This window comes from Ornithodoros turicata, chromosome 10 (genome assembly GCF_037126465.1).
Source record: "Ornithodoros turicata isolate Travis chromosome 10, ASM3712646v1, whole genome shotgun sequence".
Lineage (NCBI taxonomy): Eukaryota > Metazoa > Arthropoda > Arachnida > Ixodida > Argasidae > Ornithodoros > Ornithodoros turicata.
The window spans coordinates 23,886,601-23,910,839 of NC_088210.1; the positions used below are offsets into that span (position 1 = coordinate 23,886,601).

Sequence of the window (24,239 nt, forward strand, 5' to 3'; positions counted from 1 at the left end):
TGCAAAAACATTTGTCAGCTTATATTAACGGAGCAGTGAAAGTCTTCCGCATAAATTTTTCGTTTTTGACTGCGGTGGTTTTCAACTGCACATCCTCTAGGAGCCCCTCAACTTCCCCCCGAGAGCCACGCCTGTAGAAGACGAATTTTAACTGGCAAATGTGAGCTCATGGACGCTTGCTATCCTGATGCTACGCCAAGCCAGCAGACTGGCATGGGCCTTGAAGGTCATGCCAGTCCACTCGCACCTCATGTAACGGGATGTTTTTGTAAATTATGTCGCACACTAACATGGCGCTGTTCAGTGAAGTTTACGTGGTGGTTCCTGATAGGCTGCTTGGTGAATGAAGCATGTTTTTGAGCAATGCTAAATGTATGTCTTTTCATTGCTTCTTTACCATCATTTCAGGTCTTTAGTTTGTCAAAAATCTTAGTGGAAGCGCATGTATTCACTCGGCACCATCCCTCTGTGCTGCACTCTATAGGCAAACTTCAACATGAGTCGCAAGTTTTTCATGTCGCATCCCTGTGACATTTCAAGTGCTGTTGTAGTTCTGGAGATATAAATCTAGATATATTTAAATATAATGATAATAATATATCTATCTCCAAAGACATTGTTCCCCTGCACTCGCAGCATGTTGTTGTGGTGTTGAAGCCTTGGCAAGAAGCTTCAGCAGAACTACTTCGACTGAACCTCACCACTGCTTGTTGTGTCCACCCTAAAAAATGCACTTTTGGTAGTGTAAAATGACCTCGTAACATTTTATCAAATCAAGCAATTTACCAGTTTTACATCCTTACACACAGGGGAAAAAATGTAGCACAATAAGCTTTCAAGGCATCTTTACTGAGGTACAGGGGGTCAAGAAACAATGCCGTTCTGTTTCCGTGCTGCCCACTGTGGCTTCTGTAGGCACCTTGCTCTCCTAACTGGACACCAGCAGTGTTCTACTGTGCATTAACCCTAAGAACTGTGGGCATTCCATATGCTCCTGACGTTCTACTTTGTGTTTTCCTGTTGACATTATTTCACTTTTTACTCGTTCCCAAGCAGCACAACATCTTGGCCCAATATTGGCCCAATATCGGAAATATCGGCACAATATTGGGCCAATATTGGGCCAAGATGATGTGCTGCTTGAGATTGTTTCAGCTTTGTAAACATGACAATTATATCTCTCTGTAACTGCAAGGAATATAGCTACGTGGAAATATAGCAAATGCGAATACATCCCACGGTGGAAGCACAAGCAACTGATAACAAAGTAAAACGCACCCTAGACCAAAACAGATTAAATAGACATTACTGAATACGAGACTAAACACAAAAGTAGACAATAATTAAAAAAAAAAATGCATGTAAAATCTATACTGGTAGAAAGGATGAATAAATATACATAACTTAACTCCGTACTGAGTGATTATGGCTGGTGGCTGCTTCCGAGAGATATGTGAACAGTCAATACCTCATGCATATATTCTGGGTGTTTAAAGCATGCAGAAATGTATTACCTTTTTGCATACTTTACATACTATATGCTGTGCGAAACCTAGAAACGTGCCAACCTGAAAAGGAAACAGGACAACCTACTGCATGCATTGAGAAGGATATAATAGAAAGACAAATGTTGGTATAGACACTGCGACTCCATGTTAGAGGGCTTCAGGTATTGGACTAACGAGAAAACTGCTGGTCATTCTAAACGTGGGTATGTATGTGCTGTAACATGAGATGAATCTCGAAGCAAAATTTCTGGGCTAAGCATGGTATACCACAGTTAATACCGATTAACACTGTTTTCATGGAGTTGAGTTCCGAAATCTAGTGTGGAGTTCCAATATTGAATTTAGAATCGAAAGAATCTCTTTCAAACTGAATATATTCAAATAGGTCTGAAGCTCAAATTTTAATTGCAATTACAAGAAATTTAATTTCTTCAATTAAATTTTCAAATATGACAAGCTATGCAAATGTTTTCTTTTTAGAATTTGGAAGTGGATTGAAGATTTACCCAAATTCACCACAATATGTGTCGTCTGGAGCAATATGGTAGCAGCTGAAAAAAATGTGCAAAACAATGTGAGAAAGACATGGATTTGGCCCTTTTCAGTTGCCTTTTCGATGCTTCTGCTTATAATATGGCAGCAAGGGTACAAAGGCACAGTTATCTAAAGCACAACTATTTTCTTCCACTGTGTCTAATATTAGTTACAGCGAACTGAGTATGGCCCAGCAATTGTGCTTCTGAAGCAACATTTTTTTTTTTTTTTCAGCTGTTACCTTTGGTAGCGTATTTTGTGGTAGGTGTGGGTAAATCCCACATGGTTGGATGGGTATAAAAGGACGCACTCGGTAGTGGTAGCACAGTTCGTGCTAAACACTGTGAGCTGGAGGATTCGAATTGCTGTCTGAGGTTTGTCCTTTCGGCCTTTTTTTTCGGCAGATTTCCAGACGAATGTCTATTCAGTTTCCCCATGAAGTCTGCCCAGGACACACACATACTAAATCCCATACCCCATAATTTTCCGACAACAGACTTTTGTGACACGGTCGGTCATGCTAACGAAGCATTCGCGATTGTCTAACGAAGTATTCGCGTCGTACTAGCAACAATATATGCTTCTGCTTTGAGAAATACGCGACGCGCAACGGTGAGCGAATACCGAATCGCACACTGACAACGCTGTGACGTGACGTCACGTTACGTCGTCACGTTGGGTTTGTAGGCCGTTATTTTTTCCGGTTCCTGCGTGTGACGCTTGTGTGTTCGTGCGTGCACAATGCTGGAGCAGCTGAAGCTTGTGAAATTCTCATGTAAGTATTGAGACTCCGTGATAGGTGATAGCCACTGGTCTGTGGTGATAGCAGCACTCGAGAGAGTGTTATCATTTCAGAGCGTTATTGTATTGGTCGACGCTGGCATCCGGAGTCTGCGTTGCTTGCGGTTAACTTTCTTCTTCGCTGGCGTTGCTCTCCGGACGTGCGTTTCAGACATCTGCGGCTCATTTCAAGGCGAAACATTGTCTTGATATTTCTCAAAACCCTGACGTATTTCGCAACTTTGGAATCAGGATGCAGTTTCTTACCTGTGGTAATTTTTCAAGTCTGTCAGCAACTTCGATAATGTTTCACTCAATGCTGGTGCAGCCACCACGCGAGGTATCGTGCTAACTTTCTCTGCGTTATCTGCTATAATGGGGGAATATTATACGTGGAGTGTTTCGCTATTCCAGTGCTTACTGATATCGCATATGCTAGCGTGCTGTCATATTGCTCAAGAGAGTACGCTTTCTTCCAGGGCTATGGAGAAACGGAAGTTGACCGATCCCCTTTTGAAAATGACGCCCGTAGTTGTTCTACAGCGACTGCCTACTGGCTTGGATGTGAGGTCCAGTTGGCGAAAATTACCCGCCAGTGAACAGCTGATAGCCCAAAGCAGTTGCACGTCGATTCCTATGTCACTCCCATTCTATAGGCGGAGGCAACAAGCAACAGCTAGTCTACCCGAAGAACAAAGTGTCGTTACTCAAACGAAAAAAGTGCAGAAAGCTACACGTCGAACAAAGAGTTCATCATGCTCAATTCCAGCAAAGAAGCCTGCAAAGGAGCATGTGGTGAAAGAGCACCCTGTTGCTACGCAAGGCAGTGAAAATGGCATAGCCGCAGCTGAGAAAACAACAAACTCAAACGTTCAAGAAGAATCAAATGTGTGTGATATAGTACTGCAAGACAGATCTAGCTTGAGGAACATTGACAACGAAGAGACTACTTCCACAAAAGATTCTGTGCCATCACCCGTGGACACATTAGTGTTAACGGAACATAGTGGACGTACGTCTGCAAGTGGTTCCGACACGGAGATTGATGAAAGTGCCGCGTATGACACATCGTTATCGCATGATTCTAACGACACAATTGCAGTGACGGTGCCTGCAGACCTGCTTACGGATTTGGAGACTGATACGGATGTAGAATCCAGAAATACGGCTCCTGACGCGGACAGCAGTCTGTGTCATTCTCAAGAAAGCTCCCAAAGCGAAGTATTGTCTGACAGTGAAAAGCACGGGATTGTAGAGGAGCAGACGTTGCATTCTAGTGATATTGGCAAGAAGAGCTGTGCAACGAATGCGGACCCTGTGTGTTCTGACGAAGAAACGGAGAGTGACACCAGAATGAAAGACTCAATAACATGTCGTAATCTCCGTGTGGATTTCTCGTCTCCCGAGCCAGCGCCCACGGCCCTCCTGACGGCTCGCAGAAAGCAGATATCTGCTGAAGATGAAATTGATGCGTTCACTGCGAACATAATTGAAACTATGCTGGATGTTCACCCGAGCTCTCTTCCAACCTTTGTAGAGGAGTACTTCCACCATTTCAAAGTTTGCCTCGAAGTTTTGAGATCGATGCAAGAAGCCGACAAGAATCTGTACGCCAGGGTGCTGTGCAGGAAAAGGGATCCGTTGAGGAGGATTTTCCAGCTTTTTAAAGAGATGCGACACCTCGTGGATTACACCCCGCTGGAGAGTGTTTTGGCGCTTGAACGGCAGTTTTCGAACTTCTTGACCGCAGCGGAAGTTTCTGAAGCGTGCGGAGCGGAATGGCGGGCCTACCTGAACAGTTCTTCGGAACATTTCAGTCGGAAGCTCAACGAAGTGGAAGCTCAACGAAATGCGGTGTAAGTTTTCATTCGAAAGGTAGCAAATTGCAGACGACAAAATGTGCGTGGTGTGAGGGGCGGACACATGAGGCTAGAATCGAGAAGTAACCTAGCTGTGTGCGGGCCACCGCGATACTCTATTACAAGCTGCTCTTCTACTATGTCCTTTACATCTTTTCATCAACTACAAGGCCTACTTGCAGAAACTTTGAGGAAATTCCTTAGTGGCATCCTCACTAGCTTTGGCGTTGCTTTACGCACGAACAGAGCTGAGGACTGCAGCGTGTGCCCGAAGCACTAACAAACCTACTCAGGACACCACTGAGGAACCTCCTCCGTAAACAGGCCCTGTTGTTTAAACATAATTTGCGTATATAAGAACTATAACTATAGGAGTGGAAATCCGCTCATTTTTAATACCGTGCAAGTGGGTCAACATACTTCTTACCGAAAGTGTGTTTTATGCGAACAGCCACGAGTTAAATTCCTGCCAGTAGAAAGTCACAGGAAGGTATTTAAGTATTTTTACATTTTATGCATTTTGGGCTTCTCAGAATGGAATGCCTTTGTGGTTCACCCGTGTGCCTGAATTCAGAATTATTACATACACACGCAGTGCTTTCACACTTGACTCATAGAGAGGCATATACACTCCACAGCGTCATCACCATCCTGATAACATGACTGTGGAAGAAGATGGATTGGGGTTTTTGTTTGTGTGTTGCATAAAATCGATTTTGCAAAGAACAAGCACTGCTGAAATTATGAGCAGAACCTTAAGTGTTTGTATTAATCTTTCTGCGCTCCATTTGCCTTCGCTAGTACAGTGTTGCTTGTACAGCTCAATGATTAAACCTCTACCGTAACAGAACGCACATCTTTTGAAGCAGCTGCGTCGATGAAAGTTGTCTCCGTCTCGCATGAATTTTGGTTGTGACTCGAACTTTTTTTTTCCTGTTCCTGCAGGGCGGACTGCCCCCAAGCGCAAAGTCGCGAATGTCGAGGAGCAATCCCATCTTCTGCAGCCGGAAGCATGAGCAGTGTCACACCTCTCACAAGTGCAAGACAGATTCCACAAAGTACAGCACAGCCACGATGTGATTCCTCAACTTTACATAGAGCAGGTACTTGCGCTACCCAGTCTCCATTTCCTCCACGCTTTTCCCCTTGCTCTGAACCGTCGAGGCAGAATATAGCCCAGTCCGGTAGTCCAGTTGCGAGATACACGGCTACACATGGTACACATGATGTGCAAAGCATGACGTCAACAGTCGCGTGCTCTGTGTACCAGAGGCAGCAGCCTCAAGCAGCAAGCGTGGAGCAGAGCGCAAGTCCTGCCATGCTGCATGCAAGTACAAATTCATCTGCACAAGGTAGCTCGCATCAACCCCAAACCACTAGCTTATTGACTGGCAGCAGTCAGCGTCCGTTTACCCTAGTAGTTAGAGGCGTAAATTCTTTATCCCAGGCTACAGAAGCAGCACGAAAAATCGTGCTGAACCAGATGAACTGTACCACCACTACTCAGACACGTTTGCCGCAATGTTCAAGTCCTGCCACGAGAACTCAGAGTAGTGCTGCATCGAGCACTAGCCACAATGTGCTTTGTCAGGCAAAGTGTGCCACTGATTTCGGTGGTAACCCGAACAGAACGTTTACCTCTGTACCTGTAGCACCATTACAGCAAGGTGTTCCCTTACGAACACAGCCAGCGCAGGTGCAGATGCATGCCTTCAGTGTTCAGCCGCGGGCTCCCGTTGCCGTAAACGGCGCATCTCCCATAGTGCCTCCGGTGAGATGGACTCCGCAGGGGTTGTTGTTCGTGCCATCGCAGCGGCAAACAACGAACTGTTCGACTGGGTTCATGTCTTCCGCTGGTCCTCTGCTTCCCTCCAGTCTGGGACAGAGTTGTGTCAGAAACAGCTGGCCGAGGCCAAATGTTTCAAACTTCGCTCTCGTATTGCCGCCTTTGGGAACTGTGAATCAACAGTTGAGGAGCTCAGTGATCAACATAGAAGCCCCGGTTACTGTGATGCCTGCAGGCCAGGCGGTGATGCATTCTGGGGGAGGTGCCATTGGAGCGCAGGACAGAAATGTGCCCATTGGGGGATTTAATGGTGGTCCTCTAGCACCTCCCATCAGCCAGCCACGACCGTGCATAACGGGAGTTGTCATACCAGTGGTCAGATCTAGACCAGGTGAGTGTTTATTGGATGTTTCCTTTGAACAGTCTCTATGGATAAGGAAAGGAATGTTTGTTACTGTCCCTGTCTGCCGTTACAGAGGGAAACGTGGCACAGAACGTCATCTGCACTGTACAGGATGCAAGCAGTAATGGAGCCAGTCTTGTGCCACAAGGAAATGCTCAAAATTCGAAGCCACACAGCGTTGAAACATATTCCCCACTAACACCCCACCTTGCAATGGGGCCTTCAAGATAGTTCAACAGAAGTATAGGGATCGTGAAGCTACGATGATAATGCGATAATTTTACATTTGGTCTGTAAGGACAGAGTCAGATGTCAATGAGGAAATTCCTCGGTACTGCACTCAGTAGCTTTGCCAGTGCTCTACACACGGGCAGCGTTGGGGACTGTTGCACGTTCCCGGGGTATTACCGAAGCTACTAAGGACACCACTGGGGTATGTCCTCAATGTTTGTGCAAGCTGTCCAAGGTCTGCCTCTGGAAGGGATAATACTGTGTAGACCATTTATGGTAATCCTGTGCATGACAAAACACAAAGTGCAGTCAATTTGTTCTTAGAAGACAACACCCGTATCGATTTCAGTGTGTTTTCGTACAGCATATGGTAAACTTGTGTTCAGGGGGGCTCATCCTCCACCATATAATGTTGCGAAACTCCCTGATGTCAGTCACGTGAGAGGCTCGTAACCATCAAAGAACTCACAGGGCAGGCACTCCAGATTATCCCAATTTCCATGTGTTCAACTGATTTTTGTCTTTGTGGTAGAGAGGGTTTATTCCTGGAAGGAATCTGTGTCTGACCAGCTTTCATAAAGCTTACCGAAACTGAGAGTGCCGGAAAATATTGGGTTTTTGCTAGAGATGGGCCAACAGAAACCGTAAATCCTCGAATCCTAGGCCCAAAACAGCGAATCAAACCTTTCGAAGCCACCAACCACATTTGTTCGTTTCTTTTTAAAATTTGTGGCCCCGGAATCCACTGAAAACCTGAGTGGCTGGCGCGCCGCTAGGCCTGCCAAAGCCACAGCATAAAGCTCCGACTTTACAAGTTTAAAAATAACACTGTTTTGCCTTTGATTGTTTCTTAGTTTTATGGAGAGAATTGAGGCTCGAGAAGTTACGTAGTCGATGGACAACATGTTAAATAAATTACACTGAGAAAGGAGTATATGCGCATGTTTTCCCTTCAAAGTGAACTATTATTTGCTTTGTTTTCCATTAAGCAAAGATATCATATTCTTCTTCAAAACACTTTTCAGAAAAAGCGGGTCTTCCCTTACTGCTTTCAAACTGTCCTTTAAGAAATGATTCGAGATTCATGGATTCGCAGGACCTTCCTTGGATTCGGGTTCTGATTCGGGAAGTTCAGAATTCGTCCCATCTCTAGTTTTTGCTTGAAAACAAAGCAGCCGAAGATTTTGATTAAAGTCGCTGAGTACTACCCGTAAAAGTAGTAATCTCTGCGAGGACCTAATTTTTGCGAATCTTGCTATCGTCATTTTCCCGCAAAATATTATTAACTATGTCAGAAAGGTACGGAAAAATAGTCGCTACGGTGACTCATGCTCGCAGTTCCTGCCGCAGTCAACTGTGGGAATGGAATCCTTTCTCTCGTTCATTCAAGTTGTAATTTGCATCAAATGAGTTTTAATAGTTTGTAACGTCAGACCTCCTGAATTCTGGCCAGATTTTATCTCCATGGTACAACCACATTGAACATGCATCACAAAATTTGAGTCCTGCAAAATATTCCCTAGATAACCCACCTGGCAAATTAGGACGAATTATTAGGACAGCGAAATTAACCACTTTTATGGTATAAACTTGCCAGAGAAGCTAGTGACATGCTATTCTGACATAATGTGATGGAAATTGTTCGGCATCCTTGTTCTGGTGCATGTATGGTGTAGATGAATCCGACCTGTTGCACGACGGCACCAACCTGACGACAGTCAGCATTACTAGCATTTTACTTTCGATTTTAGAACATTTTGTAGTTGATGGTGATAACAGCTTTTAATCCAGTGTGCCTTTCATTGATTTAACAATCGTATCGTGTCTTGCTCAGCGGCACTGCTGATAGCAGTTACAGTGACCTCCTCGCGACTGGCGTACTCTAAGTGGTCCACACAGTATTGGGTCTATTGTAGTTCCACTGAAACACTTGAATGCATGTGTGAAGTCAACACACCTATTCGACAACTTCATTACTACTACGGTTTTAAAGGGAAAGTTTGCCACCCCCCCCCCCCCCCCCCCCCCCCCCCTACCCTACCTGTGGGAACAGGTATCTACAAATTGATACTTGGAGAATGGACTACCCCTCTAAACAAAAGTTTTCTTAAGAACTGCCGTTGCATAAGCAGCAGTAATTTGTAGCTTTATGACACAAAGCAGCCACGGTCGTCTGCACCAATTCCGTAAGCAATGAAATGTAAGAGTGGTGTAGTTTCATTAACTGCCGCATACTTTACCCATAAACAGTGGTTTTGATTACAGTGATGAAAGTCCTTACCTTCATTACTTTGACATGAAAGTTCTTGAAAATGAGGCGACATTCTAGCCGGTAATGCTGTTAATAGGGCGGCAGCTTTCCTATCCAGTTTGCTTCTCATGTGCCATATAAATAGCATCTCTAAAATTGCTCGCATTACATCAGTCCTCACCCTGTCATTTGTCAATCTGTGTGGGATTGAACCTGCGCTCTCTGGTTCCCATTTTTCAATGTCTGTTAGAAACTGGCAACATCCACTAGAAAGTCCTTGTAGTCTCCAGAATTTCAAGATTTTTTTCTTCAGTATTTAAGATTGTTTTATTATTCATCGTGGTGATTACATGGTTCTACACAGTTGGAGGGGCCAGACGGATATATTCTAGGAAAATTCATGCTTGAGGGATCACTTAAGCAATGCATTAGAATCCTAAAAGCAAAATCTTTCATGAGAACATCAATTTAGAGATTGTGGCTGCTCTGTATCATGATAAAGTTAGGTACACTCCTGCAGCACCTTATGTACTTGCTACGTCTCACTTCAAAGCAAATGACTCTCTGAAATGGAGTGTGATAATAGCGAAGGTTTGGGGGGAGCGGGCATTTAGGCTAAAGTTAACAGTTACTTCTGGGAGGCTAGCTTCTTAAGGTTGATGAAAACAATGAAATTGTGACTGAGGCATGTTGAAAGGTGTGCAGGCTTCACACAGTTGCACTACTTTTCTACCACTATCTTTTCTAACTAATTGTAAGCTTGTCTTTTTTTCTATTTATTTTTTTTTTTCTTCAGGAAAGTTTATGTGGTGAGAAGATGTTTTCTACTTGTGTTTTACTGTTTACATCTTAGATTTTGTTACTTGTCCTGTGCATCGCCTTGTATACATAGCTGTGTTTGCATGAATGCGACAGAAGCACATTGACCATTCTACCATTTACCAACCGCCACATTCTACCATTCAACAATTTACATTCAACCATTTATATTCTACGTGCATCGAGTTTGGGAGGGTAACGCCCTATGGTGTCACACCTGAAATAACTTGTAGGTGTGACACCATAATTTTTAGATGGGAGACGCACTTCTAGTGCTCCTGCTGCTGCTGCTTCCTCATACTTCCTGGCCAGACTTGCTGCAGCAAACTCCTTCCCAGTCTTTGCTAAATGCACACTGCACTGTACGAGTGTGTATTTGCCACCTTGGATTGGGTGCACTTTCTTAGCGGATTGAACAGTGCACTCACACGAGGGACGTTCCCAAGGATACTCCGGCGTAAGATGCGCAAAACGTCGTAGCTGTTTGCTGCCACTTGAGTGCCCAACGTCACGTTTTTTTGTGCTCTTCTAGACATGGGGAATATCCTGCAGCTCAGACACAGAATATTCCGTGGCACAGAATATTCCGACAATGTTGTCTGCAAAAAAGTGCGCAATACACCACTCCCGCCGTACAATCCGTACAATCCGCCGTACAATCGCTCACGCGGCAGAACTGCGCAAGTTTTTTTTTTTTTTTCTTCTTCCACTAGAATATTTCATCAGGATGTGGCCCTTGGGAAGTCTATCCAATGTGCTTCTGTCACGTTCATGTAAAGGAAGCTTGTGGTCGAATTTTTTTCCCAGTTGCACTAGATTTCGACTCAAAGATCTAAGATCTCGTCAAAGGTAGTCAGAATGGAGTGCTCTGAACAAACAAACATTTGATAACAGTCCCTCTGCAGGAGCTACACTCTGTTGAACTACCAGTGGCTGACCAGCACAGCTTCAACCTATATTTCATATAGTATATACTATATAGCATATAGTATATACTGCAGGATAAGTTTCAAAGTTGCAACTCTGAATGAAACGGGCAGCCGTTTTCCACGTCTGATGTTCCTGGCTGACAGTAGAAGACCAGTAAAACCCTACGACCTGCATAACTCTCGATTCACACGAGATCGGGGCAAAAGTAGCATTCTCAGCTTTTCAACTTACAGACCCCATCTGCATGTTGATCAAAGCGATATGTATTTTTGCTATTCCAGCAATGAGAGCAACTGGGTTGTACAGAAGTACGTGCAAGGTATGAGCAGTAGTGCAGAGGCAGACAGTTATGTTATTGGAAAATGTGCTTTTAGCTGTACATATAGATATGTGCACTTCTTGCAAATTGTTGATCCTTGTTCTCCTGCAGCTAGGACATGTGACGCACAAAACCTTGTTTATTGTCAGTTATCACTAACCAGCATATGGTCATACATTAATTAGTGATATTTTCTATATATTGTTTTATATTGTGTTGTGTCTCGTCATAAACAGCAGTTCCACTTTATATTCGTACGCGTGCCCAACATGTTTTTACATTTTTTTAAACTCCACTGGCATAGCTCGGCATAATTAGCAGTGACTGTAGCAGTCAGTGTTTATTTGTATTGATCGCTTCCTGTTTGCATGTGCATTTGAAAAACACATATTATTAGCCATCTTGTGGCAGTGGTAGAAAATATTTACCACTTACTTTGCATTGGTTGCATCTTAATGTTCATATTAGCGTTAAATCGTGTTCTGTGCACACACACATAGTCCATGGGAGCCTTGAAACATTCCGTGTTTGTTTGTTCTATGATGTAAACTAGTCAAATAATAATTTGTAGTAGTTCAGCAGTGCAGTTTTTTTCCATTTCCTGATGTCTTGTAGTAAATCTCAGCTGGCTTGGGGGCAATCTGAATACACCTGGCCTTGAGGTTGATCAAGCGTCCTCCTGAGTAGTGGTCGCCGAGTCAGAAAGTTCCAGGCCTTGTTGACGCTATTCATAAACAGCACAACCTTGTTTTCCGCTTTTGGGTATCCACAAGAGCTTTCTGCCTGAAATCAAAGCAGCACTTGCTTGCATGACTTCCACAGAGAGCCCACGCTACAACGATTGAGGTATCTTACTGCACTAATAATCATATGCTCTACGGTTTTCTACAAGTTGCTTGCAATACAGGACACAGTTTGACTTCATGAGGGCCTCGATGGGGAAGTCACGTCTGCTGCATATCGGGTGACAAAAGGGTTTTACCTTTCAACTACTTTCGCATCACGTAAGCAGATAAGTAATGAAACTTCCAAGCTTGTTCAGTGACAGTGTCCCATTATAATCATCTTGCTGTCGTGAAGTTATGAACATTAGCAAGCTTTGAAAACACATTGTCTTGTAACAAAATAATTGACAAATTTGGCAGTATTGCTGCAGCTCTCCGTCACCTGAATTCTCATCATCAATCAATCTCTCATCAAGTCTTCATGGGCTTCATCAAATCATTCGTAAGTGGGCGAGCACTCGTGCATTTGTTGTTGCAGTTTTACGTCATTTTGCTATTTAACACAGCGGTATGGAAGCAGCTTGTTGTGAAAACAAAAGTTGCTACAGATGTGCTGATGGTTAACACATCAGGACGGGAGTGCTTCGTTGTTTCAAACAGAAATAAACGACTCTCGACTATAAAAAGGGACAGACCGCTTAGTCTCTTTTCACACTTGGGTGCATTTATCACACCAGCATGTGTAACCTCTCCCACTTCCTTCTGCTTATAAACAAACTAACAGGGTTACAAACAAGATACTGTTGAAGCAATCATGATACTAATGTGTACTAGCTATTGCTATTGCTATTGGACCTCTGTTGTCCTGACAACCTAGAAACACAAGACAATAATAAGAGCAAAGCAGTTGTTTCTCAACCGGGGCCCCACGAGCCTTGTCCTGAGGTTCCGCGAATATCAGACTGTGCTCAACATTTGGTCGTTTGCATTGGGATTGACAATGAGAACGCAGGACCGGGTTGCCACGTCTGACGGTCATTGCAAAGAGTAGAGCGAGCAGCTGTAGTCTTCTTTGGTTGGTTCAACCCGCAACTCAACCAGACAATTTCTCCGCAGCACACTTTTGCTTTTCTCTTGTGTTTTGAAAGCATTACAAGCGTTTGGAAAGTCTGAGATACTTCGGAGAAGCTTCAGAGCTACTCTCCTGCCTACATGGACTGGGGATTTACAAGCATCAGTGGGAACCCACAACGCGTTATCTGTGGGGAAGTATTATGAAATAAAATCCCAAGCAATCCGGCGAACCTGTAGCCAGCTTGAATAAATCTGGAGCACAGACCAAACTCCGCTGTCACCAGTTGTTTTCTTAGTTATTCGTTACAGTCTTGTGTTCCGAGGCGACAAGAGCAGTGGTTGTGAAACGCTGTCGGTGGTTGTGTCGAGCGAGCCAGCTAGAACTTAGGGTGTATACAACCATCATGAGATCCCCGCCTGCAAAGAAGGGTTTGTCTGCGTCGACGCGTTTTTCAAAGTGTGCGTGGCAATCCAATCCGGTAGCTCCAATACAATCCAGTGTGGCGTTCATGCCTGTTTATAGCAATTTCTAACATCAATAATCCAGCCCCACACAAGAACATGTTTCCTCGTCAACCAGCCCACTTGCTCTTTCCCGCGAGCCTTTCCCTCTATTCCACCTCCTCTCACTGACTCTGTATTTTTCACTGCGAAAGGTGGCAACTCTACCTGTAGCTGCACCTTGCGACGAAACAATGAACAATTGAATAATCAGTTGTGCAGAAAAAGGAATTGCTACTTGTACGACATCTAGTTCGTCTCACCCGCTTCTACACAGTTGCTTCAGTAAGTAGTGGGTTCCTTGATGTCGTGCCGGCACGATCATGGGTTCCCTCATGTGAAATCCTGTTTATAACCATGCTAGGATAGTACAGCTCCGGTCAACCTTAATAGTAACACTGGAAAAAATTCCGTCCATTTCCGAGCACGATAACAGCCACCCTTGGGGCACTGGGGGAATGTTAAGTGAACAAAATCCTTGCATTAAACTAACAGAATAATTTTGTTCAATTAATATTTCCTCATGGCTCCAACGGTTGCTGTAATCACGCTCGGGACGAGCTTTTTTACAGTGTTATTATTAAGGGTGACCGGAGCTGTACAGTGTAAGTGCTAAAACGAAGTTTTTGAGAGTTACATCTTGGTCACCTTGGCAAGTTTATCTTCTTGGAGTTACTTTAACGTAGTAACTAGCTGTAACATTTCAAAAAAGTAATGGTTTCTTGGTTACTATTTTTGCAGGCTCAAATGTAACTACCCATGACTGGACTGGTGTCCCTACCTGTATTGCTGTGTTAATGGCAGCAACAGGGGTCTCATACTGGGTGTGTGTCATGTGTAAAATGCATGCAGAACAGAACTAATCAACCAGCATTTTACAATTTGCAGTGTTTATTAAAGATGTCTATATCTGGCAATTCATTCTCGATTCCAGAAAAATTACATTTCATTTCAGCATTCAAACTTCAAACACCACATTAACAAAAAAACAAGAAATACACACACAGACTAGATAGCAGACCCAGTCTCTTATTAAGGCACAATGCAATAAATATTGGCATGGCCAAGGCAAGAATTGGCACACCAGCTCGTAAAAGCAAAGACAAAGTTTGGAAATTAATCACTGAACAGCATGTTTGTAGTCAAGCACATCATTTACATAAAAAAGGTAAAAACCTAAAAAGCAGCAAACTGCATGCTCCTTTTGCAAAAACCGTATAGCTAGGCACCTTCCTCGTACATAATTCATTTATAAAGATAAGGTTTAAGGATGCTATTTTATTCTATGGGTAGAGATAGGCACTTGTGTAATCTATACGAGCTGTTTTAACAATATATTGAGCTTTATTATACTATACTCCGTAAAGGTGTAAAACAGGAGGCCGTGCACCATCGGGCAAAACTTTGTGCTCTGGAAAGGCCTGCCAATATTCGGTGTATCTATTGTGCAACAAGTCTTCATAGTTCACTTCCCTTGTTTCTTTGATGATGATGATGAAGGCACAACTGTATAAGCTACAGAATCTGTAGAACAGCACAGCAGCTGCTGAATATAGTAAAGTTGAGCTACTTATGGGGGGGACAAGGGTGTCGGTAAATGAAATGGAAGATGCTTGTTTTTTCCATTTCAACGTCTTTTCTAATGTCAATAACCCGCTGTCAGTTCTCTAGATGTTTCTCTGCATGCAACAGCAGAACACACAAGTTTCTGATAACAGAAAATGACAAAATCCTCATAGGAATTGTTTTCAACTGGCCTGTACTAGGTTGCAACCAGCTTTGCGCTACCATGTTTCATAACTTTTCGTCCCCAAAGTGTGAAATATGTATAACTATTAGCCATCATAAACAAGAAAATGTAAAAGAGTCAGCATGCCTACGGCAACGTAGCTGCTACCTTATTGCTATCCGTAATGTTGCTTTGTGGATTATCCACGAGAAATTTCTTACACTTACCAATCACAGACCTTGGGCAGTTATGACTGTTTCAAATTGGTATTCGTGACCACAACTGATTCACATAAAGAGGGGGGGGGGGGGATACGAGCAACAAGTAGTACCAGTTATTGTGCAAGTTTGTCTGCAATATTGTTCAGGAGAAAGGTGTATGTTGCCAAAAGAAATTTAAAGGCACATATGTGGTGATATTGTGCTCTCTTTCAAGATATTCCACTGCTATTAGTACTACCCCTTTCTCCTTCTCCATGACTTCGGTAGCATCTCTTGAAACATTATTACAACAAAATCAGAAATATTGGACTATTTTCCCCCTTTACATGGTCTTCCCACTGTGCTTACATAGCCAGTACACATGAAAGTACATGAGGCAAATTGCTTGCAAGGAAATTATACAAGATAAATGCCAGGATGTTACATTCTTGTTCTATTTCAGAAGGCAGGGTTGATAGTGTGTGAATGCTATCACAGCTCAATGTGTAGCGCACAGCTTTGAGCGTATCTCAATGTGCAGCCACTGTGATACATCGGTGTATGCACAGCTTCGTCACACACTTTTCGCGACGCAGACTATAGAGATCGCACAACAGCACATATGTGAAATATGTATGTGTACTCAAAAGGCTATGCCGTGTTTGGTTTGGCATTCTAGACAGCATATGTAGATCGTGGTTAATTTGTTGCACACACAAAACAGTCAGCACAGCGTACACACTTCTCACAAATGTGAGCGCCATAGAAAAGTCTGGAAAATACAGCCAGCAGGGGTACGTGGCACATTCAATATTGGTTTTCCATAAAAATACTGTCATTCATTAACAAGATAGATTGAGACATCTTGAGCACTGTTAGCCCTCTGACAGGCAATCCATAGACATAGAAGGCTATGAAACTGTGTGAAAAGATTGCAGAGTATATATCAGCTTTACAGTTAAAGCAGGCTGCATCTTAGGAAGAACAATGTGCATGTAGAGGAACTGCATTTTATATTTCTTCTATATTGCATATCGTGGCTTCATGAAAATTTGTTTACACATGCATGCAGATAAAATTTTGGGCCTGATTTTTTTTTTTTTTTCAAATCTAAATTTTTATATTTTCTTAACTAGGGATAGCAGCTTATTTTTTCTTTTTAGCAGGAATTCCAGCGCCAGTAAGACGCCACTTCAGAACTTAATGTACTTCTACAAAAACGTGGCCAGGTTACTTGTGCTGCTGTAGTCACCAATGTGACATGCAGGAAGTACTTTCTGTGCAGCCAGCCTTCTGCATCAGGCAACCTGCCCGTAATGCAGTTGGGCAGCATATTTTTTTTTGTGTGCATCTACCTAGGTATTTCTGAAGATAGTCGAGTAATAGGAATAAGGAAAGAATTATCATATTCAACTACGTCATAGCATTTTTCACGTGTACAGTAAGGCACCACATTTCTACAGGTATATGATACATGGTACAACCATGCTCCTACAGTCACATTTTAACTGTTTCAGGTGTGATTACAGCCTATAATAATCACAGGGTTAATTTGTAGCATCGGGTTTTTCCAGAAAAAGCCTGGCCCTATACGTATCATATAAACTTCCGGGAAACTTAGGAACGTTGACACGTGTTAGAACTCATAAATTACAAAAAAAAAAAACAAACAGGGTAATGCTCTCTACAGCTAAGAGCAGTCTGCTCACAAATCACAGTACAGCACTTAGAAATCAATGTTTGTCACAATGCACTGTGACAATAACAATCATCTGCTGAACATTATTCGACGATGCCGCAATACAAAAGTAGAATGTTCGGAGGGCATCTATTACTGACAGCTCTGGCAAGATTGTGTCTATCAAAATATCCTCAATAGTGAGGCTCATAAAAGCACTCTCACTAAAGTATCAGCTGTGCAAGTGTGCATTTCTATAATTTGCAAATACTTAACTCCCACGAAGGTAGCCCTACGGTCTTTTCCAGCCACCTCGCAAACGCCTTCTGTAAGTTTACAGAAAGCTTCAAACTAATATATATATATATATATATATGTAGGAGTTGAAATAAACGAATGCGGTTGACCACGAAAAATAAAGGTATTCAATAAGGATCAGAAGTGGAGACAGTGCTTCTACAGGACAAGGAATAAAAGGGGAACTTTATTATGAATACCCCTTCTTAGTTTTTAATAAAGTTCCCCTTTTATTCCTTGTCCTGTAGAAGCACTGTCTCCACTTATGATCCTTATTGAATACCTATATATATATATATGTAGAGGGTGTCCCAGAAAACGTGTCATTGAACTATGATTTTAAAAAATACGCCACCTAGAACCATGCGGTCAACGGCATTTGTTCTTACTAGGTTTTTGCCACCTCCTGATGTGAATGTCATCTAACTTCAGTTTTATTATGCGAATTATTACGAACTGACAACGAAGATGACATCAGGAGGTGTCAAAAACCTAGTAAAGACAAATGCCATTGACCGCATGATCCTCGTTGGCATAGTTTTTTTTATTATAATTCAGTGACACATTTTCTGGGACACCCTGTATACAGGGAGGTCAATCAGCTAATGCCCTGCCAAAAAAGAAGCAGTAGTTACCATTTTAAAACTCCACCATTTCAGAATTGTCTGACTAAAAACGTGACAGTGGGAACCGAGCCTAATGCACCTAAAGGAAAGAACTCAAGCTCCTACTTCGTGGCTGTTGGACCCCTCCGGAACAGCAGTCTGGGAATCATCTGCGAGGGGTGGTGTAGGTGGAGTCGTCGGTCGTTCAACCGGTTTCTGTTCCAATCGTGCTTCCAACTCTTTTATTCTCCTTTCGTGCTTCACCAAGACGGACTTGAGCTTCTTCAATTCGTCCATCAGCCCGTCCAACTTTGCTTCCTGCGCGACACAAAGATTTCAGTGCCGCTGCAGTGAATTCTTCAAAGGGGCACTAAAGTGGAAACATTTACTTCCTGGGGGAATGAAAGACACCGTTAGCCTGACACCAACACAATAGGAACTGGATTCACCTGTTGCGTCGTTCGTGATTTATGAGCGAAAGAAATCGCAATGTCGCTTTCTTTGATAGTGAAAGGAACTGCACACTGGCTTCACACAACGAAATAACAACTTACTCAGACGTTTCGTCCCCCATACGGGAGACGAGAAGGTGCTCCCGTATGGGGGACGAAACGTCTGGGTAAATTTTTATTTTCTTGTGTCAAGCCAGTGTACAGTTCCTTTCACCATGACATCTCCTGGCTTTTGGAACAAACATCAAACTATAAGATATGCATGCAATAGCAAAGAGAAGAACGGGAAAACAAGTATCTATACTCATGTGGCAACGGCGAAAAATGTAGAGTAAACTACAACAGAGTTACTCCACCAGAGAAATTACAATGCAGCTACACCAGGTGCTGCCTTATAAGGCTCCCATAGTTCCAGCACTACATGCCGCAAAATAGTGTAATGAGACTAGCCATGGCAGCCAATGGGAACAACCATAGGGCGGGGCTTAAGCATGCCGTTCTTAGGTTAAACAAGACTTATAATGCGAGACAACGGAAGAGTTGCGATAACAGGACGGGGGCTTTCTCTGCCAGTGGAAAAGGGGGGCATGCCAGAAGATGGCGGACACCAGGCAGACAAGGAAGCCGATTCAAATGTTTTGTTAATGCAAATAATTTACGTGCCTGCTTTAAAAACATGCAAATGTGCCCTAAGAGCGTAATATCTAACAAGTGCTTTCGCAGTGTGATCGATGTACAAGCAATAACTTGAAGCATGTTGTAACTCGGAAGCGTCATGCGCCCACCTTAGCCAATCGCAGACATCTTCAGATTTGTGGGCAGAGTCAACGCCACCTAGGCACACAAGGCCTGCTTATTGCTTCCTCTCCCGCCTTCGCCACGTCCACATATAAAGTCAGAATTCGGCTGCTATCGCGATTCGCCGTTCTAGGAAACTTGCAAATGATGGCAGCTAACGTCCTAAATTTGAACCTGTAGACTAAAAGTACAACGCGCTTTCCAGAAAATTAGTCCTGAGAACAATATGGGATCATGTTAGACTTTATTTTGTTTTCCCATTTAGCACAGGGGATCTTTACTAGTCGCAGACGACAGTTGCTGCCCATGAAGCTGACGGTGGCTAGTCTTCACAGTTCGCCCGCTGAAAGCACATTCGTGATTGGCTACGGTCGTTGAAAGTACAATCTTAATTGGCTGACTCTTAGTTGTTACATCACGTCGACAAGTAAGCAGGCCCTCTGTATCTAGGTGGTGTTGGCAGAGTTAGCTTGTCACAATGTACAAAATGACTCCTGCGTTAATAACATAAGGGAGGAACTTACAAAAACAGCAGTAGAAACCTGCGGTACTGATGGCTCTGGTGACTCCTCCGAGCTTTCGAACTTGGGGGCAGCTGAAGACGGCTTTTCCGGCATCTTGTTCAATATGTTTGGCTTTTTTGTCACAGAGAAGTCCTGCTTTGTTTGTGCTTTGTAGCCATCCTTGAGGTTAATCTAGACGACACCAGTCAAAATCGCAATGTAACAAACATTTGTCTGCAATATGCACTTCTGTAGCAGACATAGTAGCGGCTGAGCTTGTGTGTTCGAATGAAACCAAAAATATTTATGTTGACGAAACAGATATCAGACCTCCAGATGAGTGTTACCACATTTATCCTAATAATAACTTCTTTGCTATTTTTTCGTATCTTTTATATCTTTTCTGCGCACATATTTTATTATCTTTCTTCCCCATTTTTCTTGACAAACAACCCACCAGTACTGAACTAGTGTGTGGTATGCACTCCTTACTAGTGCCCAGCATTGAAGCCACCTGGCAACGGAACCACCGAGTGGGGGCACAAATAAGGGTTAAAGTAACAGCACAATATATACCATTATGGGATCCGCATCTTTGCCATCAATCCATTCTTCTGCAGAAAGTGCAGGTGTATCGCCTGGTGTTTCTGGGTAGAGATCTTGCTGGAAAAGGTCCGACTGCAACGCAAATGCTCCATTCAGTTCAGTTGCACATACAATGAGAGAAATAAGACAGCACGAAAATGTCGCAGTCACCTTTCGGGGTACCGTAAATGAGATCACTTCACAAAGGCCCTTGGAGTGGAGCTTGAAAAACCTAGGGATAGCGATGAACGGAATGAATGATGAAAAGGAAGTGCCATGGAGGCAAGGTTGCACACTTATGGGCACAAAGCAGACACCTGCCAACAATCCTGCAACTTGTGCTGGCTCTGAGCCAGTAAGTTTTAGCTCTTCACATTCTACGTCTTGTTTGCAAAGTCTAACAGTGCTTACCTTGCAATCTCGCACTGATAAACATCACACCCTCTCTTAGGCATTGCGCACATTCCTCGCTGGGGCTCCGTAGACTGATATGTGTTGATGTAGTGCACAAACGGAGGCTCATCCGTTATCTCGAAGTACCTGATGTTGCTGTCACCCTGAAATTGGAATAGGGAATGCTTAAAAAGACAGTCTTTAGACATTAACTGATGTTGATATATCAGTTTTATTAGAGTAAGTTACGTATGGATGCTAAATATATATTTTCACCCAGCAGAACATTGTAGTTTTTTTTAGACAAACGAAGAAAACCGAACGGCATGCACATATCTGGTTTTGGTTTTACGGCGACTTGGGCGCAAGCGTCGCAAAGTTGTGCGACCAACTAAGGTGATCAAGAACTGATTTAATTGCTGTGCAGAACAGGAACTTGAAGTTATTAACGGAGACATCACGGCAGTGCAAACGCTGGCCACAGAATTCAATTATAGGTAACTGGCTTAAAATTTAATCGACGTATTTCACACACTGACACTGAGCACCAGAAGACAGCACCAGCAAGTGATCACCTTGGCACATAGGTAGAGGAGATTAACGTCAGGATCGTAGAAAGGTTGCAGGACCCCGTTGCTAGTGTCGAGCTCCTCCAGAACGACAGGTTGAGCAAGTTCAGACTAGAAGACAATAACAGGAATGGCTTACCACTGTCTTAATGTTATGCATGTGTACACCTACCTCTACTCTAAGGGCATACTGCCTCTCGCTCATGCGAGAAAACCCAGTTGTGAAGATGAGGCCATCCCTGAGATAGATAGCTTTCTGCGGCTTAGCACCCTCATGCCCGAAGTCTTCCTGTGTGCAGACAGATTGTAGTTACTTTAGCGTGCCATCAAAGGCGCAAGTCACTGTCACGGAAATGTTGCGTGAACAATGCGAAATTTATAACAAGGCAACGAAGTATGGTAGGCATGCTGTATTTGTGTATACAATGTGTGTATAAAATAAAATAAAATCAATCAATCAAAGCTAACCGCTTCAATTTCGCCAGAACGTGGGCTGTAAACCCTTATTTTTCTGTCCTTGCACGTGGTGACTATACGACTGCCATCCCAGTTCCAAGCGCAGCTGAACACTAAGTCGGGGTGGTTGATCTGTGCCAGCAGTTCTCCAGTGCCTACATTCCAGATGATGATTTTGCAATCCTGTCCTGCAAATAATTATGGAAACGTAAGACCCATCGTGCTACCAGTTGACAGTGCTGACGAAGCGAACGTACCGACGCTAAGGAGAACGTTATTCGCGGATGGATGCCACAGGACTTGGCCAACTCTTCGCTCGTGCCCATGGAGTTCGACCACGGGGTCGACGAGAGGTCTGAGGAGTCCCAGGTTGGGAATTTGCCAGACACGTACAAGTGCGTCATCCGATGCACTGGCTATGACATTGTCGTTGAACGGACACCAGGCAATATCAAGGACCGGACCCTTATGTCCGGCCACGAGGGGCTGGTTAACGTCTATCCGTCCAGTCTGCACGACAAAAGGTATTAATGAGTGTCACACCGAGAAAACTGTTCAGTTAAATTCCTTCCTTCAATTCACTTCCTGTAAACGTGTATGGTCGTACATGGAACAAGTAACTGCCGTTGAGAGATGAGAGTCGTATGGAAAATCGGAAAATGTAACATACTTTCTGCAAAAAAAATCATCTGCATGGGTTTCGTGTGTCTCCCAAATCGGATGGTAAAAATCGTGTTCCACGTTTGAGGCCGTAATGCAAGGCAAAATGGTGGGGGTATGGCAGACGGTATCGTGTGAAAGACTATTTTCGACTGGAAAGCAAAGAAATCGAAAAAGAAAAAGGAAGAACAGAGAGTGAAGTGTTTACCCAGTTTATCCAAGCCCATGTAAGTACCTGTGTGTGTGCTAGAGCGAGATCGGTTCTCGAGGTTTTTCGTGTTTCAGCCGAAGTGGCGATGATGCAAACCGGGAATAAAAGGTAGGGTTTCACCGGGTTAAAACCCCAAGGCACATGGCTCTATCTATCTATTCTCCCCTCGGTCAATTCCATGTTGTTCGGTTTTTTTTGTCCACCTCCCATCTTTACAATATAAGCGAGCTCGTAAAGAAGTTTCTAAAAATCTACGGGTTCCAGGGTACCAACATTTCTTTTAGTGCATGTGGATGTCCATGTTTGTCCCAAATGAAGTTACCTTGTTCAATGGGAGCACCATAAAGGCCCCTCCTCCTGCAGCTTCTATGATGATTGCCAAAAATTTGGGGTTTGCGGCACAGAAGTTGGAGTCCCATGATTGCTTTGTAATGCGGATGTTGTCGAAACACTGTTCCCGTTTCAATGCCTGTCCAAAAACGTGGCGAAACTTGCTGGTCCTCACAATGCTGCGGTGCGCCATCTGAAAAAGCGAGTAGTCATGTCAAACACATGCACAAACATGATACCTGATCGTATACACACGATACACTCTTCCACAGTTATAAGCAAAAAACAACAACGGAAAAAACTGCTAACTATTCAGTTGCTGTGGTCTGCATGGGCGTTAATCTAATCTGCTCATTTCCGTAACGGAGCGCTGCGCACGGCTGGTAAGACGTTATCACAACTTAACTGATAGATAACGTGGTTTTACCTACAAGCTTTGTTATCTACAATCTCCTGTACGCACGCATTCTGCTTTCTGTACGAGTGCATGGAATCGAGGTTGCGCACCCCACTGACATCTCCGGCGAGTCTTCCATGGGTGTTATCATCTGCAGCGCATAAAAGTAAGGCGTATGCGTATACGCATCACTGTGTCCCTGGCATGTCACATACTGCACGACCAGCTGAAGGTATCTAGAGAAGTGCGACACATACGAGTAGTCCAACCACATCTATGAACGTAACTGTTCATCCACTGTCGACGTTTTGCGGAGCATGATTGAAAGAATCGGTCGAGTGTTTCAGCACCATACCTTTCGTGTGTATAGCACGTGCAGATGTTTGTCGTATCCTACTGCTGCTACTCCTATGCAAACATAGTTTCAAATTCGGCGTAGAAATTGCAATCGGCCAGCACGATTCAATAGCCAGAAAATGGAACGCGGGTGTGGATATTGCGCGTGCGCAGATGGGAGCACACCGCCGCTGCCATTTATGGGTCCAACCCGCTTTCTTAACTAGTTATTATGTTTTGTGCTCATAACATCAGTGATTACATTTTCTTTTGTGTCTGCGTAGGTGGTGATGGTCAGCATTTGCTGTTTCCACAGCCAC

General features: G+C 43.6%; 3 protein-coding genes across 8 annotated transcripts in view; 2 read left to right on the forward strand and 1 right to left on the reverse strand.

Moving 5' to 3' along the window:
* Positions 1-2,639: 2,639 nt before the first annotated feature.
* LOC135371144 (uncharacterized) lies at positions 2,640-14,641 on the forward strand. 3 transcript variants are annotated; one of them, XM_064605179.1, is made up of 4 exons: positions 2,640-2,817; positions 3,302-4,678; positions 5,627-5,784; positions 14,462-14,641. In XM_064605179.1, coding segments are annotated over exons 1-4 (1,659 nt in total). In that variant the 5' UTR covers positions 2,640-2,815; the 3' UTR covers positions 14,584-14,641. The 3 variants fall into 3 exon arrangements, with proteins under 3 accessions (XP_064461249.1, XP_064461247.1, XP_064461248.1); XM_064605177.1 differs by lacking the exon at positions 14,462-14,641 and adding an exon at positions 6,944-8,032 and having other exon boundaries at positions 2,645-2,817; positions 5,627-6,858; XM_064605178.1 differs by lacking the exons at positions 2,640-2,817; positions 14,462-14,641 and adding exons at positions 2,889-3,162; positions 6,944-8,032 and having other exon boundaries at positions 5,627-6,858.
* Positions 11,726-24,127, reverse strand: LOC135371145 (coronin-1C-like). 2 transcript variants are annotated; one of them, XM_064605180.1, is made up of 12 exons: positions 23,939-24,127; positions 23,179-23,379; positions 22,243-22,495; positions 21,998-22,173; positions 21,702-21,818; positions 21,536-21,640; positions 20,979-21,124; positions 20,739-20,799; positions 20,559-20,660; positions 20,004-20,174; positions 18,356-18,547; positions 11,726-12,203 (listed from the first exon to the last, which is right to left on the reverse strand). In XM_064605180.1, exons 2-12 carry the CDS (start codon positions 23,377-23,379, stop codon positions 12,042-12,044), a joined length of 1,686 nt encoding a protein of 561 aa, XP_064461250.1. In that variant the 5' UTR covers positions 23,939-24,127; the 3' UTR covers positions 11,726-12,041. The 2 variants fall into 2 exon arrangements, with proteins under 2 accessions (XP_064461250.1, XP_064461251.1); XM_064605181.1 differs by lacking the exon at positions 23,939-24,127 and adding an exon at positions 23,442-23,521.
* LOC135371147 (2-methoxy-6-polyprenyl-1,4-benzoquinol methylase, mitochondrial-like) overlaps positions 23,587-24,239 on the forward strand; it is a 48,203-nt gene continuing 47,550 nt past the window's right edge. The window contains exon 1 of one of the 3 annotated variants that reach the window (XM_064605186.1): positions 23,587-23,749. In XM_064605186.1, coding sequence (XP_064461256.1) covers positions 23,674-23,749 — 76 coding nt within the window. In that variant the 5' untranslated portion in view covers positions 23,587-23,673. Of the gene's footprint in view, positions 23,816-24,239 lie in introns of all 3 variants that reach the window. The other 2 variants (XM_064605187.1, XM_064605188.1) reach the window with 2 other exon arrangements.

Bases quoted from the DNA above. Each gene is read 5' to 3' on its own strand.
- LOC135371145 (XM_064605180.1), bottom strand. From the start codon at position 23,379: ATGGCGCACCGCAGCATTGTGAGGACCAGCAAGTTTCGCCACGTTTTT. The intron at 20,800-20,978 runs GTAAGCACTGTT...CGCTATCCCTAG, and splicing joins TATCAGTGCGAGATTGCAAG to GTTTTTCAAGCTCCACTCCA. The intron at 12,204-18,355 runs GTAGGAGCTTGA...CTTTGATTTCAG, and splicing joins AGGGGTCCAACAGCCACGAA to GCAGAAAGCTCTTGTGGATA.
- LOC135371144 (XM_064605177.1), top strand. The intron at 4,679-5,626 runs GTAAGTTTTCAT...CTGTTCCTGCAG, and splicing joins GAAGCTCAACGAAATGCGGT to GGCGGACTGCCCCCAAGCGC. The intron at 6,859-6,943 runs GTGAGTGTTTAT...CTGCCGTTACAG, and splicing joins AGTGGTCAGATCTAGACCAG to AGGGAAACGTGGCACAGAAC.